Here is a 19,505-nt window from a genome sequence, read left to right on the forward strand (position 1 = left end):
ATTAGGTGATTTATTTGGTGAAAGTTTTTCACTTACTAATCAAGACCATTTAAATCACTATTGATTCTACTATAATCCAGGGCACATGTTTTGCGTCTTTTTAATACCTTGATTTTTGTTTACCATTCGCTTTGACTACAATATATTATTTAAAACATTATGAACATTAATTTTCTATAACCCCAAAGTGCGGTCGTTTGGCTGATGTTAAAAAATACATATGTACCTGTTTAACGCACTTTGGGGTCGAAATTGGACCCCAAAGTGCGTAACGCAAGTGCGGTGTTACATAGCTTAATGTAGAGGGTCACATAGCTATGGATCATTCATGTGAATTTTTATCAAAATCTAGAATGTTCCCTGGCGACAACAGACTGCAAACACCATTTTACCACAAAAGCTCACTTTTGCATTCAACCTTCCAGAAGAAAATTAACTTGAGAAAAATGATTTTAAAAAAGTGAAAAGATTCAAGAACCAAGAAATAATTCCATGTTATGTGCGATTAATGACTGATACTGTAGCATTAATCATTTATCTACTGCGTTACTAACGCAGTAAGGACTATTTTTGCGTATTTTTACCTCTTTTTGGTAATGTACGTGGATTGTAAGCACCGTTGAAATTAATATTATTGTTCACTTCACTTTAAATACATTTTGAAATTTTCATCATGAATGTGGAGGCATTAAGACAGAAAAGAAATAAATATTGATGCAAGAATAAACCCGTGCGGACTCGTACTCTGCCATCTGGTTTCTCTTTACTGATTCCCTAAAATTATACACCATTAAACGATCAAATACGTGTAATCAATATTGTGTGATGCCTATGTGAACAATATACAATGTAAGTCTACGTTTAAAAGGCGTTTTACATTCATTAAAAAGTTTTCATTAACGAAGAAAGTAAAATTGCTTTTTTAGAATTTATTTGACAAATCTTAACTCTGTTGTTATTTTAATGTGAGTTCAGTTGAAAAATGTTATAGTAAGTGTATCAGCAATAGAACCGAGCAACAGAATCACATGTATTGGAAAAACTATTCAGCAACTAGCACAAAATTTGCTTCTTTTATTTATTTGCTTTTTGTGGCATAAAAGACTGACGTTAAGTTTGTTTCGTATCGGTTTCGAAGCAAACGATAATAATTAAAATAAATACAAATATTGATTAAATATTAAATAACTGGAAATAATAAATGTGTATTTCTCTGGAACATACTTGTTACTGAAGACATTTAACATGTTTTAAACTCTAGTCTGACGAATACATTATTGGTAAAATTTCATCGAAATGTAAGTATTCTTCATTTGCAATGAAAATATTTTTATGCAAACTAACAGCAGAATCGTTTATACATTTATTCGTCTATGTCAGTTCACTTTTTTACCATTGCAATTGGAAATTTTTGTGTGTATGTGAATGTTATTGTATACACTCGTGCGTAATTTTTTTAATGCACCATCTTATTTGAATTAAAAAAAATGAATAATGAAATATTTATCACTGCATTATTTGCATTAAATGATCAACATCACATAATGACATAGTATACCTACACACCGCACAAACTATAGTAAAAAGACTTTTTGTTACAATGGTGCAAATAAATGGAATAGAATACCATCTAATATACATTCTTCTAATTCTCTGACATCTTTAAAAAATAAGTACATGTATAAACAACATTATCTTGCAGATCAAATAAATATCTTCATAACTCTGTCAATATGTCATTATGTTATAATAATTATTATGCATGTATATTTTGTTAAAATATTTTTAAATGAAAATTGTATAAATGATATTTGATATCTAAAAGGAGCGTTTGTCATAGGACAAAATCTTAATGAAATAGTTAACTGTTGTTATTGTTTTATGATGTTTTGTGTTTCTATATATTGTTTAGAAGGCCACATTTAAAATTAAGATATGTTATTTGTTTTCTACGATGGTATATCTTCATGTGTTACCTTCTTTAAATAAAGATATTATTATTATTATTATTATTATTATTATTATTATTATTATTATTATTATTATTATTATTATTATTATTATTATTACATAGCAGCCATAATTATAAATCAATCGTGATGTTATTTTATTTGCTTTTTGTTGTTTTGCTTGAAGGATAAAGACATTGTATGCTTTAATGTGTGACAAACTCAGCCTTAAAGGTCCCTTGTGCCAATGGAATGCTTTCATTTTTGCGACGGACGCGCCCTCAGGCGCGTTCAGAGCTAAGTCATCTACACATGGGATTTCGTCGGCTACAATCGCGCAAGGTGTCCTCAACCGATTAACAGCCCAAGAAATAGTACATGAATTTGATCCTTTAAAACTCCCATACTTTGTCGGGATATCTTAATTTCTTCCATATTTAGCCTTTTCAATTTCAAATTAAGTTATCCAAGTTAAAATATGAACGTATATGATTGATAAAAACTTTGTAGTCCCGTAGTATTATTGCGCAATATGCAAATTACTACCGAAACGATTTACCGCTGTCGAAAAAGTAGGACAGCAAATTATACTATAATAAAGGTGTAAGCTCTGAGTTCCAAGAAATTATTAGTAGGAAATAAATATTTCTACATTATACAAAACATTATTATTAACAAATCAAAAGTTTTTCGTGAGTCTAGAATAACTCGCGCATTAATAAAAGAAGAACTATTTTCGTGACTCATACCGCGGGTTTAGCTGAATATTCAGCAGTTATTAATAAATTAGATACAGTACAATGGTTAGTATAAATATCTATGTTTGAAAATGCATGTAACAAGAGAGCTTTTCAACACTTTACCACCATGTAGTCTTTCATGGTTATCTTTATTGAAGGAAGTTATAATATCAGTTCTACTTCCGATTCTTGTGGTTTGTTTACAAATAAATTTCTAGGTCACGATATGAGTTAACCTTCGCTATTCTAAAAATAGATTCTGCTTCACTTATGCTGATTTATGGACAGGCGATTAGTACACATTATACATGTAATAAACCAGCGGATTACATGCAATACAAATGACTTATATTTTAATTATTGTCTATATGCCCACTATGATAACACGAAGCAATTCTAAATAGCATTCTCACATGTATAATGTATTATGCTTGAAGTTTATTTGCATGGTTTTATTTTAGAAATATTTCGTTGTCAGTTTTTTCTTCTATTTACATATCATTTCTAAATCGATAAGGACACTGATTTACAAGTTTGACCAGAGTTTTTAGGCATAAATTTCATTCTGTATTTAATGCTTGAAAGTAGAAAATCTGAATTATAACAGTTTGGGACACAAAATATATTGCTCTACAAATCTCGAACTTGTATGGAACAAATTTTCTCTGTTATATATTTTGTGTTTTGTTTTATTAAAAAAAAGCCTGAATGTCTCTCCGGTTGCATGTCCGTCGCATTCAGTGCTGCAGCACTTTGATTATTTCTCAAAGTTGTCATGTTAAACTTTAAAAAGTTACTCATTGACCAATTATCTGGACCATATTTTATCTCATTTGCTTTTCGGCATTTAATACATTTACAGTGTTTTAATATTTTGTATGGAAGTCAAAATACTATTTTGTTTGTATTTGCTACTTTAATAGCATCTTAGCTCACCTGAGCTAGTCCAGGGTAAGCTTTTAGTACTCGCCAGTCGTCTCGTCAGTCCTTATTTAGTCAGTTAAAACTCTTAATGTTCACATTTATTTCAAAAACTAGGTAATGAAAAAACCTAGATAACACACTAGAGGCAATATCTTAGGCACAAATATCCTGCAAATTTGTTAGCAAAGTTGTTCAAATGATTTAATTGTCTTGTTAGAATATGGGTCATTTTGGGTCAGAAGCTAGGTGGCACAGTCAAAACATAGAAAAACGGTATTAACGTTGGCACTATTTTATGTGCAGATATTAACATTATGATATCAGTTTAAGATTTTGACAAGATCTGTTTTTCATTCATAGCTAACAAAAATATATCAGTTGTTCCTTGTTATTAAGAGGCTTAATAATGATGAACATCTTACATGCTCCAAAAACCATTTTTAAACATAAAAATGAGGCATAATGTGCATTTAAAGATATGACTTTAATTTGTATATATATATAGTCAAGTTAGATTTACAGACAGCATTTAACAGAGTGTGTTTTGTGAGTTTTTGAGTTTATTTATATATACTTGCCGTCAGTTGCCCATATGGACGAGTCCTCCAGAAGAGTATAAGTCCTAGATAAGTATAAGTATAGATTTTTGAGAATAGTGCAAGATACTGATTAGTAATTTTAGTTGGCCAGCCCAGGAATCGAACCCACAATGTCGACATTTTACAAAACGATATTTCCTTAGAAACAAAAGTAGCATTTCGCGCATGAACATTTTAGTGAGATAAAAAAGGATACAAAGGAACAAGTTTTATCAGTATAAGAGGAGGGTTGAAATATGAATGCACATCAGCACGTAAAATTTGATTCTTCATAGGTTTTACTTTAATTTCATTTTGTTCCCTGAAAGTATCACCTCCAACAGATATACAAAGTTTCAGTCTCCGGATCCAATCTGCGATTTTCATAGCGCTGAACAAAATTTTCGTTAAAATCTCGTTTTGGTGTTTTTGTTGTTTTTGGTTTTGCTCATGAAAATGAACCCAGTGACGACATTTGCAAAAGACCGTGTTGTTTAAGTATTGCACACGAGCCTATTTGTGTACACACGTGTACGCACCGTAAAAGATGTCGTCATCAATTTTTGTTTAGTTTGGTTTAAACACATCAACAAAACAAGTTTGCTTCTTTAAAAAGAAGCATGCGAGAGGTCTTTTTACAGCTGCGGAAGATTTTTTTTATTCGAAAATATTTGGAGATATTTTTGCATAAAAGGCACATTTAAAAAAAAAAAAATTATATATGGAATAAATTATAGTATCATAATAAAAGTTGTTTTTACACTTCATTTTTTAAAAATGTTTTGAAAGATTATATGCCGGAGAAATTGACAGTTTCTTGGCGCATCAGGGATACTTTTTCTACAAAGGAAACAATTTATGTTATGTTATCAAACTAAATTTAAAATAAATGATATATATTAAAAGTAGCATCAAAATGAAAGTTTCTTGTAAAATTCAATAATCAAATTTCCGGTTAATGTTTTGGTAGGTACATGTATATGGAAACATTTCCTCTGCAACACAGATTTTCCAAAACGGGCATAAAGTATGTTAATCAAACAACTTTAAATCCCAGATTTACATAAAAAAATGTTTATATAATTTGATTTGAATAAACAGTATATAAAACTGAATGCCTCCTACCACAATATTTGAAGAAAATCAAACAAAATATTTGTGCCGTCTGCGCCAAAAACCTCCTTTGCCTTATTTAGTCATACAGGTTCAAAAGTTAAAGGAGCAGCAAATTTTCGGTTCACGGTTTCACTCGGTCATATAATAATGCATGATAGCTATAATGTTCACTATTACTATTATCGGGACATGAAATATAGTAAAACGCTATTCAGAAAATTATACGGTAATCGATTTATACAGTTTAAAAGATTAAAACGGAATTTACCATTCACGTATAGTGTTAAGTAACGTAAATAATATTTTCCGATTTTTCTTTGTACCGATTTGTTCACTTTGATGTTATTTTCTTTCTGCTCCTAGTGGTTTAAATGAGATTCGTTCACGCAAAAATGGATGCCGTCAGCAATCAGTCTGAACACTGTGGAGACGTCTGATGACCTCTCCAATAAAGCTCTTGATAACCTAGCTGATTCATCAGTGTTACAGAATTTATAAACGGAAATATGGAAAATTTAGGGGTACTGTTACAACAAATATCAAAATGTGTGCTTTAGGTATGAGCCCCCTAATGGACACTTTAAGGAACTATAAAATTGACAATATATAGTTCAGTTATTTACCTTAAAGGACACCTGTATGCAAAATTTAAACAAAGTTTACCTGATGGTTTTCGAGTTATGGAGATTTTTCTTTAAAAAACTTGCCTATTAGAAAGGCTCTTTTTCAGAAATGAGAAACTCTAAATAATGTACAAGTCCAAATGTTGCTGCAATGCAGCAATTGAGAAGCTCCGCGCAAAAATGCGCTCATTACAGATACCTTACCAATTTATTCCTACGCACAGGCCATGTTATATTCAGATTAAGTACTATTGTAGATTTTTCCGAATGTTTTGTAAACAATTTTTTGCATAATACTTATCTTATGCAATTCAAAATATCCTTAAAATTAACCAAAAAGATGGTGTGTTTTCAAAGTTTGCCTAAATTTTTTTAAAGTATTTTGAGTGATCTTGCCAAATACAAAATACTTTTACCGTTTAGTTTTTATTTTATTTGACTTTGTTAATATCAGGTACCATATTTGAAAATAAATTTGGCACAATTCAGCCAAAAAATACCGATAATAATTATAAAATGAAACACTTTTTTCCTTCCAAGAGTGATCTTAGATACACATAAATAATGTTCAAAGAAGAAAAGAAGGAATAAAAAAGTTGTCTCCTCAAGGGGTTTGAACACGCCTCGCCCCCTCAGTTTCAATGCAGAACTTGACAGTTGTTCTACTGTTGAATACTGTCCAAAGTGAAGGTAATGCATTAGGTGGTTTATACCTAAAATGAATTTGTCCGTACCGATGGGTCTCTAATTTGCTGTTTATGAACAGTTATTCTATTTCTGAGTTTATCCCCTGTTTGTCCAATATAAAATTCATTGATTAATACATACAGTACATTTTTAACGTACAATTCATGTCTTCTTTAATATGATCACATGGACCACATCGGGAATCGTTTCATTTACATACTTTAGAATAATTTTTGTTCTCTTCAATTTTAGATCTGAATTAGCAAATAATGATGTCAACTTAATTGTTGTTGAAATAGTTCATATAAAAACTAAGTAAATTATATAACATATGAAAACGAGGTTAATTATCATTCAGAAAAAAAGTCAGAACACGTGATAATGCGTTTATAATTTTCAGTTTACTTTATCCGATTTGACAGTGATGCCAAACAGAAAATATTTAAGTCATATACATACATAAATGATTTTTCGAAATGGTGAAAAATAAAGATGGGTAGTGAGTAGTGAAATAACACACTTTTTATCATCCGTTTCCTCATAACACATGTTAATGCACGTCACACTATTTGTCACTTCACAAAATCAATAAACATTGATGAGATTGGTACATGCAAAAGTAACTTAAATTACGATTTTCATAATTTTATGTGATTTACTATGTCATGGTACTAAAACGTCCCAGTTGAATGATATTATATTAATAACACATGGGTTTGTGGGTAACAGTAAAAATATCATCCCGAGGAAAATACTGTTATCCGAGGCGTAGCTCGTATTTGCTCTCATATTTACATCTATACACACTAAAACATAAATGTTTCAAAATATTTTTGAAATAGAATTGTTGAACATAAAAAGTCATATCTGTTTTAAAAAATAAAAGTTCTGATAGAAACAAAACCACCTGGTCAAGCATTGGTTTGATTGCCTGAAAAATATAGTGGTTTTATACCTATATACAACTCTGTGGTAAATTGTATCCTGATCTGTGTAAATAAAACGCTTAAGCTTATTGTGAGTATGAAAGGGCCAGCTTTGTAACAAAATAAATTTCCAAGCAAACTTTTTGTTCTGAAAGAGTTTTTATGTGATTTTGTGAAAAAGTGGTAAAGCACTGGTACGTTGACTCTACACTTCTACCAAACTTTTCACGAGTCAAATCAGTTTTTATTTGTTTTGGTCGTCAGACCAAACAAATAATGGTAGCGAAATTTCAGAGCCTAATGCTGTTAATTGCAAATACCTAAAGTAGTCCACTTTTTTGAAGCGGTTACTTCCCTTTATATGTACACTAACGCCGAAAAATTCAGGGGAGACCAATGCGTAAAGATTATCAAATGACAGGCGCATTAATTTTCAAGCAAAGTAGAATGGTCGAAGATTTCTTATATTGTTTCATTCTTTTTAGATATACATGCTTACAGTATGCTCCATGATTATTTACATCTGTGTTAAACAACAGGTTTAGCGTCGAAATAATAAGAGTGACAAGCCCTAATTTAGAATAATATGGTTTTCTTCAGGCCGTTAATATATATAACTTCACCGTGGCCGAGGGGTTTGCTCGCTCGCTTATGAATCGAGAGGTCTGGAGTTCAAATACCAGTTGAGGCAACTCATTTTTTAAAAATGTTTTAAGTCAAATTAACATCGAATTGACTATCAGTGTTGCAATTAGTCTTATAGCTAATTTACTACAGTTAAAACACTGGAAAGCATTGGTGGCACTATACAAAAACAAATTGGTATATAATCTCACAACCTTCACATTTCTGACATTCTGAGACCCAAACAAATTCAGCGCCTTCTGTGCTTTGATTTTTCCATGCATGCATGTTTCTCTACGGTCATGTGTTGTTTGTTATATTTCTATGATAACATGTTTTACTTTTGAAAGTGATATATAATTGTAAAGAATGATAAATGTAATATATAAATATTATCTTTTTAACCAATATAATCAAAGATAATGTTTACCCATAATCCTGTACAATTCCATTATTAAATTCATTAGCAAAGATAGAGACACCATGATGTACAAAACATACACTGATTCTTATACTGATTCGAACTCAAAATTATTAGTGGTCTTGTGATTCTTGACAAAATTTATAACCCATTAATGAAACTTTAAAATCAATGTAAAATAATTTGTGGGAGGAAACATGCTCAATGGTAAATTTCCTGTTACCATGGCAACGGGGGACGTCTCAAAATTGCCAAAAATCACTATTTTGCATTGTTTTTTTCCTTCAAAACTGATTTCAAAGTGCTGCAACTTCTCAATGAATTGAGATAGAGTAAAAGGCTTTTCAGCGTCGTTTACTAGTTACCCGAAGATCGACCTGAGGCAATTTTTAGCCTGTCACATGTCCAAAATTTTCTTGGCGATGAGGGGGACTCCGCCCCCTTCAACCCCCCCCCCAACAGAAGGGGGCACATCCCCCTTCTGGCAACCCCCTGATGTAATATTTGGATGGGGGACGGCGCCGAAAAAGTGGTCACTTTTTTGAACAACATTTCTCAAACGAAAAACAGTGTTTGGGACCTAAATAGGGCATTTTTTTCACTGTTTGAGGCCTCAAAAAGGGGGGGGGGCAAAAAGCCGTCGAAACACGCTTATATAAGGGAAAAGGTTAATGAGACTTTAAAATCAATGTAAAATAATTTGTGGGAGGAAACATGGTTAAACTAGAGACTGAAATTTAAAAGTCTAAGAAAATTGAGAAGAAAGCTCGTTTCCGGAACTCCTTTAGATTAGTTAACAATTTAAGTATGTCTAGTTATTTCAAAATCAATTCATGAATGATAGAATTGATAACCTGATATGACCATCAAAAGTAAATCTTAGTGTTTCCTAGTGAGACTTTGATTTTTAGGCTATAACTAGTTCTTACTCATCACATATTGTTTTAAAGTACCAGTTATTACAAAATATATCAATGAATGACTATCACATTAATTTTGTCATTCAAGAATGAACTTAACATTTAGGCTACCACTACATGTCATTAAAACAACATATTTATGCATAGCTTTAATAAAATGGTTTGACTATAAATTTTTTTTTATTTATTTCAAAGTCAAACCATCTTACTAAAGCTTTGCACAAAAGACCGTGAGGTTTGCCATTGACCCTTCAACTGGAGAACTGACTCTTATGCGCGACACTGTAATGAGTCATTATCAGACCAAACACATTTATGCCAACAATACTGATCTATTCTAGAATACGCTTCATGGTATGTTAGATATATCGTTAGATTATTGTTTTGCTCCAACGACATTACAATGTTTAACGAAACCACGTTAGAAATCGCCCAAGAGCTCTTTGGCGTACATTTAGAAACCTGAATAAGAAAACTGCAATTTCAATAAAAAAATTTTTAAATAACAGCTTATTACTTTTAGTTCAATAGACATGTCAATTATTTATATATACTGTATATTCATTGCGATTCCGCTGGCATGTTTGAGGCAATCGTTTTTATAGCTTACATATCAAACAATTTTGTTTTGAAACGAATGTTAAAATAGTAAAGAATGAACTAGCTGACAGTTCTATGAATATTTCATTTTCTATCCGAGAAGAATTTTAACCGAGACTAACAATTAGATTATTCATAAAATACAACACTTTCCAAGAAAGTAGTGCTGAAATTCTATCTATTATTAATAAGCATTGAATCCCAAAAGAGAATAGTAACAACTGCCAGCAATTTGAAAGTGTCAACCAATAAATAAGAACATGTGCTTGCTAACACCAATGTGATAGAGCAATAAGAGAAAACGGCGTTGAGTTAATCGATTGGCGGCATAACTTTTCATTTAAAGAAAATTGAATGTACACTTCTACATGAAAGTGGAAGGGGTAGGCAAAAAGACTTCTGGTATATATACATGCTTGCAAAGACAATGGATATTTTCAGTATATATTTTCTATTTGGATATACATGTACATTGAAGTTGTTAGGAATAGGTAAAATCATTTAAAATAAGACAGACACTTATTTATTGTAAGGACAAGGAGAACGAAATGAGACATTCTGTATATGTATGGAAGGTAACTGCTGCCAAAATAATTTCCTGTTTTCTTGCATTAAATATTGTAGTTTTTATATGCATGCAAGTAACTGCGTTCATTAAACATTATAAATGATTATGTCATAGTACATTCCTAAATTTTATCTTTTAGGGTTTTTATATCACGTAAAAGAGTGTGCTTTCTTCAAATTTAATATTTTTACTGCAAATGAATGTGTAATGTTTCTGATGTATTCGTGACGAGTATCTCATTTCTTAGCTCATTTCGAATCATTTCATAGAGAATTGAACATGATATTTAATTTTTGATATTTAACCTTTATTAAAACTATGCTGATTTCTAAGTAAAATATTTTTATCGCAGAAATTTATTTAAATATATGAAATTCTTTCTGAATATGTCTAACATGAAAAGACGAATGTGCAAACCACGTATGGGGAGCTGAATTCCCTATTACCGGCCAAGTAAACATTTTATATATTGTGTCCATTTATAATGTGTAGAGTTTCAATATCAGAAAGGATTTTCTACCATTTACCCCGATGCTAGAAAAACCTGTCTTACACCCCCTTATACGACAAGTCGCGTGCTGATATCTCATCCGGAAGGGTGGGGGTGTAAAAATAAAAATGGTATAAAATGGCGCAATTTCAGTTTGGTACTGGTTTATTTTTTTTATTCACTCATTTTTTTCATAATGAAAAAACTGCCATTAAACTCAGTTCAGAGTTCGTGTTGCCCCTGCATCCCACATTTACCCCATTTTATCAGTATTAAATGAGCCATCTGCACTGAAAAGCAAAGAAACTACGTCACGGTATTTAAGTCTCTTCTATAGTATACGCGAGTATCTAATTGTATAAGTCTTTAGCCAATAAAGATGATAAATTCATTTACTTATGTGAGTGGATTTGAAAAGAAGAAAACTGATTTAAAGATGTTAAATTTTAATTTATTTAACATGACCATCGTATGATTTTATACCAGATTTCATCAGATTTATATAAAAAGGATGAGATTTTGACCTTTTGTGACGTATATATCCTCAATCTTTTCAAGCCAAGGGAAAAGAAGAAATGATATATGACATGTTCCGTTTTAACAATAGGTGTCCTTTCAGTTTTTACACGTTTAAAGCTTATTCCTTTTGATCTCTTCCCTAGGAACGAACCGGTCCATATATTTTTTTATCTTGAAGTTCACAATAAGATTTTTTTTTATAAATATGAAATGATATATATTTGTAAAGTAAGAATTAAAGTCAACTAAAACTTTAGTATATTTTGCAAGGTTTTCAAGTACAATGTATGTACCAAATAAATGTTAACAATTTGTCACTGTATAAGCATTGTGCATACAAATTACATTCAGTGTCAATAATTTAAAACAAAGTTATTAAAGAAATATTAAACATTGATTGCATATAAAAATCTTTTCAAAATAGTTTAAATTAAAATCAATTTAGTAATACAGAAGTCAACTTTTGAGCAAATTATGCTTTCATTTTTGTTCTTTCTTATAATGTTTGTCATTTTGTATCTAGCGTTCTTTTTGTTATTTCCTATAATGTTTGTCATTTTGTATCTAGCGTTCTTTTTGTTATTTCTTATAATGTTTGTCATTTTGTATCTAGCGTTCTTTTTGTTATTTCTTATAATGTTTGTCATTTTGTATCTAGCGTTCTTTTTGTTATTTCTTATAATGTTTGTCATTTTGTATCTAGCGTTCTTTTTGTTATTTCCTATAATGTTTGTCATTTTGTATCTAGCGTTCTTTTTGTTCTTTCTTATAATGTTTGTCATTTTGTATCTAGCGTTCTTTTTGTTATTTCTTATAATGTTTGTCATTTTGTATCTAGCGTTCTTTTTGTTATTTCCTATAATGTTTGTCATTTTGTATCTAGCGTTCTTTTTGTTATTTCTTATAATGTTTGTCATTTTGTATCTAGCGTTCTTTTTGTTCTTTCTTATAATGTTTGTCATTTTGTATCTAGCGTTCTTTTTGTTATTTCTTATAATGTTTGTCTTCTTGTATCTAGCGTTCTTTTTGTTCTTTCTTATAATGTTTGTCATTTTGTATCTAGCGTTCTTTTTTGTTATTTCTTATAATGTTTGTCATTTTGTTGGACACATCTAAACATAAAATTCTCAGAGAAGTTAGCATGAAGTGACAAACTATCGAGGAACTATATGTAAGCGTCAAATACGGGTTTTTCAATTATAGTTTAAACAACTTAATTCACTGAAAATTAAACGATGTACATTTCGATGAACATGTAAATGCCCATCGGAGAAATAATGCAGACTTTTTGTGACTTCGTAAAAAAGATTTTCGCACTGCCGTGTATATATTTTGACAAAACTCGCTAAATATTAGCGTTACCACGGTGGCCTATCATGTGGTTTAATATGACATGGCTTTACTTTCACGGGCAGACAAAACGGTCAATTAGGGTTTTTGACATTAATTTTACTTTCCCATAAAAGAGACCTTCTTGGTCAATTGTACAGCTAATTGATGTAATGATTTGCATTAAAGAACTGTCGACATTTGTTTATGGAATGTCTTATTTGCATGAATTCAAAGTGTTTGTTTTGTTTGTTTTTTATGCTTACATAATGTGCTGTAAAACACGTCGTTTGTGCACGAAAAAACATAGTACAGTAGTTAAATCGTCAGAAATTGAAGATACCATTTGTTTTGAATGATAATCTTTGCATTTTTTTGTTTTCTTTTTATATTTGATATATAGATATGTTACTGGTTTAGGTTTATTCCAAAATGTAGGTAAATTCAACTGTCATTTCATTGATTGATTGATTTATATCTCATCTAATCCAAATTGATGACTTTCTTACATATAAAATCAGACTGCATACATACATGCCAACATTAAAATACTACATGCCAACATTAGAATATGAGGTACGTTCTTCAACATTGAATTTCAATATTACGACAGAAGGCCAAAATAAGGCCAAAAATAAAATTATGTTTGTTTCCCCTTCTCGACCAATTAAAATCAGGGTTGGGTAGGTAGGTAAAATTAAAAAAATATATATTTTTTTTGTATATGCAGGCCTCGACACTAACTTTTTTAGAAAGTGGTAAGCCGGACCACTAGATTTGAAATTTAGGTGGTCCTTCCAGAAGTAAGGTGGTCAATTATTATTATTATATAATTTCCTGCAGATTTAGAAAAAAAATATGCTTAAAAAAATTGATGACAAAGATTTTTTATTGATACCTTTAAAGAAAACAGGTGTTTTCAGACATACTGTATATATTAATCTAATCAGAAATTAAGGAGAGCAAGTCAGTAGGTATTCTATCGTAATGTTATTTGGAACATTTTGGTTTTTTAATCTCATTCAAAAATACAGAACAAGGCTTTTATTTGTGTAAATTTTTATATTGAAATGATTTCTCCCTCAACTCTGTCTATTATTCGGATATTCATTGCTGTCTTATTATCATGATAATTACTTGTATCTTCTATATATTAACATTTTAAGAAAACTGATAAATAACCTTATTTTTGTCTTTGAAGACAAGGAAATATCGAAATATCTAAAGGATAAAAAATAATAACAACGTAATACGGGGAAGTCAAAGACCGGGCCCGCGAAGCGGGTCCGGGCTTTGGCTTGCCCGGCTATAGACTACACGTGTATATTTAAAAGAAAATCAAATAAAAAACAATTAAAAAATATATAGAATTCTATACCTATCAAAGAAATTTTCAGTGTCAGTTCTAGTCGGGCGTCGCCATTTACAATGTAACTCAATGATAATAGGCGGGGTATTCCGATAACGGAACAAATCTCAACTTTTCGGATTAATAATAATCGTCGAGTGTTCCGAGTGAAAACGGAAGCGGTGCATGTAATACCGAATGACACCTTTACAACGGAAAGAATGAAAGGATTTTTTAACGACTTCCCCGTTCATAGGCTTTGCCTAATTTCATATTATATAACTATAGTTTAGCTTACTTTCTCACTGATTTATTAAGAATTCAGAATTTTTATCTCGTTGACATATATTTTTTGACATTGAATATTTCTAAACTTTTAAAGTAATTTTAACTCTGGAAGAAATAGATCTCTTATCGTTAAACAGTTAAAAATAAAGATAAGTAGCAAATAATTATTAGATGTATTTGTCCAGTTCTTTTCATTTGCTGACATTATTCAAATATCTGAAATTTAATTTTATCCGATATCCTATACATGACTAGTATCATAATTAATCCAACGATGCATAATTTCTTGCATCATTTGAATGAATTTTGTACCTAAATCATAACACTAATTTAACGTGCAAAAAACAAAATTTTATCGACTTAAAATGAAAGTTATAGATGACTTAAGGAACTTTAACTAATCAGAGATTGATAAACCATATACATGTTCATCGGACAAATGATTTTAACAAAATGTATATAACATGTTCTTGACACAAATTATCATTCTCCAAAAAGAGCCTTGCACGAACCCGAACATTCAAGTGGTCCGACGGACCAGTGGCTTTTAAAATTACGTGGTCCTTGCCAAAATCAGGTGGTCTCGGACCAACGGACCACCGCTAATGTCGAGGCCTGTGTATGTGCATAATAATAAATAACCTGCATATATGTATAATGAACTATTAAAACAAATTTAGTAAGTGCAATATTATATGTACATACTAATGCACATTTTCACAATTGACATATTCAACAATTTATTAGCTATGCCAGCTGTCTAAAATATCAGATTAGATTGTATACACCTATTATACTATGAAAGAAAAAAAATCATCTCCTAAGAATCTGAACAAATCTGTTGGGTAGGGGCAAATTTGTTGGGTAGGTAGGGAAGGGGAAACAAATTAAATCTTATTTTAGGCCTAAACGAAAACAACGAGTTATCAAATAAGAATCTACATGTAGCAAAATTGAATAAAAGTATATTAGTTTAAGCATTTTAGACTAACATAGTAACGAAATGTGAATATTAAAATAATACTTGGAATAGTTAACTCAAGAAAATCAACCCCCTTCTTGATATAGTCCTGCTAGTAGACTCTACCATCTAATAAACATAGATGGTAGTCTACTAGCAGGACTATATCTATATAAATAATTAACTCATTTACATTTGCATCGTATAATTTATACTTTTAACGTTCAACCGGACAGTGTACACTCCAGTGTTTGCTAGCGAGTTATACGCAGCAAAACGCGGATTGAAGAAAATTAATTATTTATCAAGAAGCATTTAACAGTAGTGAAATTTGGCCCTTCATCTCAAGTTATTGATTACCTGTTATTGGATTAATATGAATTTAAGAAAAAAGGGGCTTAATGCACATAAGTTTTTGTCAAAATGCAATACAGACTTTAAACCATGGCCTTCATTGTTTGCCCTTGAGACGTTATATACAAAATTTCAGAGATATTGAAGTACAGCATGTAAATATCAAATACAAAAAATGTACATTACTTTGTCAAAATGCAATAGAAAGTTATGAAACTTAACTTAAGTATTCTTGTAACCTTCTATATATTAGAATTTAAAATTAATACATATACTGATTTCAAAAAAATGGCTAAAAGCAAAAGCCACAAATGGCCAAAGCGATTCCTATATACATGTAGCTCCTAAACGAGGTTTGATGGCGAGTATAAATTCATGGCTTTTGTGCGCAGTATTTCTTATAACTATAACTCATAACTTATAACTATGCTCATACAATGTTGATTTTTTTACAAGCATTAAATATCTGTTAAGATACAATTTATTTTCAAAATTAAGCGTGATAAAACTAATAAAACCATTATTAACTAATCCTTATTACTTTATCCTTATGAATTTATACTTAAGGCCGCTATTCCATTGGTACGCGATCCGTGATCCGCGTCGAGTATTATTCCATAGGCACGTATTATTCTATATACATGTGATCATAGTAAAGCAATCAGAGAATAATTATTTGTAGAATATGGCATAATTTCACCCTTATACGAAAATAATTTTGTATCATCAAAGAATAAAGGTAGAAAAAAAGGAACAAACATTATATACCAGTTATGTTTTTGATTTCCATCTCTTTTGCAACCGAAAACAGATGGTTTTTTATCATCTTTGTGCATCATACAGTTGTGGGTTCTGCTCTGCCGCATTATTTCAATGAGCTTTTCAGTATTTTCTTTCGAAATCAATAAAGCTATCAATTTATTTCGATGCATGCTTTCGATACGAGACCTACTCGGTGATTGTCCACTTCCATAAATCAAAGGGCTGCATGCTCTGTGGTATTTTCTGATCTTTCCTGTATAAGTTTATTTTTATATACTATTATTCATCTTACGCAGCGACTGCGTTTAACAGTTTGTGATTGATACATATGGAATTTTGCATATCTAGAGTTGCATCAAAAATCATTTTTCATTTTTTATTACAGCCACACTTTATCCTTGCATATCGTGGCTACTTCCTTAAAAAAGACACTTCAAAAAAAAAAATGTTGCCTCGACAAGGATTTTAACCTTAGGCCTCTCACACCCTAAACGAGCGCGCTACCTCTGCACCACAGTGAAGTAATACGTATGTAGCGTGAATAAAAACAAATATATTGTAATTCTAAAATTGAGAATTTTCATTTCGTATTTGTAATCCTTATTAATTTCGAGGTATTTTGTTCACGATAAACCTGTTGTTAAACACTGATGAAAATAATTTAGCGAAAATCTTCTCGCCAAAACAGTCCGACATGTATATATTCCATTACTCGACAGTCAGATTTATTTGTGTACTACGCTCTGGAGTATTCGGTAATCGACATAGCTAAAAATAGCATTTTCATTGATTAAGCTTTACGGAAATAGTCGAACATTTTTCATTGGGTAAAAAAGATATTCATCCGCGAAATTTGTGATTGTAACCTCATATTTCTATTGACTAATGTAAACTTTAAATGCACTGTAATTCGTTTAATGCCTACATTAAAAATTATTCTTTCTTTTAAATTGCTGGTTTTTAAGCAGTTTTGAGTGAGAACTACTTTGCGTTGTTAGGTCTGTGAGGAAATTTTGTGTTAGACCGTGGATGTTAGCTATGTATTTACTGATCTTGCGATCAGAAAATACAAAACCGCTCATCCGGATAACGTACCAATGGAATAGCGCACTAATAAACTTAGCTGATACAAAGTATAATTTAGTGTTACATTTATTAAGAAGACGGCCTATTTCCTTTGTGTAATGATAGCTTAATAACATTTTTCTCGTTAAACCAACATTTTAAAGGTCTATGTTCAGTAATGGTTCTAAGCATAGATGACAATTATTTTCTTTTTCAGATTTCGAACTTATGTGACATGCGGAGTTACGCAATATATAACCGTTTTCACAAGTACTACATCGTGTTTCCACTTATTATTTACGCATGCCTAATGTACAGAATGCTAGAAAATACCTGCGGGAAAAAGAAAATGGCCTTTGACGAAACATCATACAAAAGTTATAACGATCCTACTTCCAGGAAAATAATGCAGCTATATGGTAATGGAACAGAAAAGTTGTTTGAAATAGTTCAAGATTATAGGTATATCGAACAAAAAAAGAAAGAAGTGTTTCAATCTTTAAAGCAGTTCATATCAAGGGCTGACTTTGACATATCAAGGGAAAACAGTCTCAATGAAATCCTGTCTCTTATCAACCGCAAAGATCAAAGTAACATTAGAAAAACACGAAGTACGGTAAATAATGAAGACACATCATATTACATTAAACGTCCAATTTATATGATTAACTGTTCGAATATTCACGAAATAAAGTTAAAAAACAAGATAGGGCACGGGGTCTCGAAACAGACGTTTGAAGGTGAATTTAATGGAATTCCGGTTGCAGTTAAGATGGTAACAAGACATCAAAGCGAAGTAAAAGCATGTGTAAATAAGATAAATGAAGGACACGAAAAAAAAGAAGAATTAAGATCGAGATGCTTTGTTTTCCCAACAATGAAACTTATGAAAGAAATTTTATTACTTGAACAGATATCGCATCCTGGATTTGCTAAACTGTTAGGATATTGTGTGCGAAACGAAGACAGTGAAACAACAGATCTAACAGAACGAGGAATTGCAAGCGTTTTTGAACTTGGTGAACGTGTTATGGTTTATAATTTACAAACATTAACGTGGCAGAATAGATTAAGACTAGGACAAGAACTTGCTGATTTTCTTAACTACCTCGAATATTCACCCCTTGGGTCATTGAGAATCAGGGATTTTAAGGAAGAGCATTTCCTTCTTTACAATAACAGTTTGAAAATGATTGATTTGGACGATGTAGATAATTTAGAACCTGTATGCAGTATTTATGTGAGCGCCGATACTCAAGCTGAATTAGCAAAAAGTGGTAAATCAAACGGCTGTGGATTCAATTTAACATGCCAAAGAGGGTTGTGTGCTGGGTTCAATGCAAAACAAAACATGAAGTTCATGAACCAGCTGTTTTTCAAGAAATTGTTATATCCTACAATATTTCCAAAACTTATTTCACAAGAAATGGGATTTCTACTTGCTGATATTGATAGTTATAGAGTAACGGGAGCAGGTATTGCACAAAAGCTTCTAAAATTACGGGACATTTTGCAGTAAATTCGGCAATCTCCAGGAACCCCCTATACTTATCACCGTCTACAAATACAGTAATGGAATGAGCCTACTATACCCCGGTGGCTTATCTAGTATATAACCGTAAAATTTAACAAGAACCACTAGACTTTTTGCATTTGCTTTTTCTTAAAGCAAACAAATAAAAAAATCTTTAAAAGAATATTAAAGAAAAAAAT

The 19,505-nt window shown here is 31.1% G+C and overlaps 1 protein-coding gene across 2 annotated transcripts; it reads left to right on the forward strand.

Annotated features, from left to right (window-relative positions):
* Positions 1-963: 963 nt before the first annotated feature.
* LOC132742976 (extracellular tyrosine-protein kinase PKDCC-like) lies at positions 964-19,501 on the forward strand. Of its 2 annotated transcripts, none has more exons than XM_060731480.1 (2): positions 964-1,298; positions 18,010-19,501. In XM_060731480.1, exon 2 carries the CDS (start codon positions 18,028-18,030, stop codon positions 19,309-19,311), a length of 1,284 nt encoding a protein of 427 aa, XP_060587463.1. In that variant the 5' UTR covers positions 964-1,298; positions 18,010-18,027; the 3' UTR covers positions 19,312-19,501. The 2 variants fall into 2 exon arrangements, with proteins under 2 accessions (XP_060587463.1, XP_060587462.1); XM_060731479.1 differs by lacking the exon at positions 964-1,298 and adding an exon at positions 10,541-10,683.
* Positions 19,502-19,505: the final 4 nt, after the last annotated feature.

Source organism: Ruditapes philippinarum, unplaced genomic scaffold (assembly GCF_026571515.1).
Source record: "Ruditapes philippinarum isolate M1 unplaced genomic scaffold, ASM2657151v2 ctg845_1_1_1_1, whole genome shotgun sequence".
Lineage (NCBI taxonomy): Eukaryota > Metazoa > Mollusca > Bivalvia > Venerida > Veneridae > Ruditapes > Ruditapes philippinarum.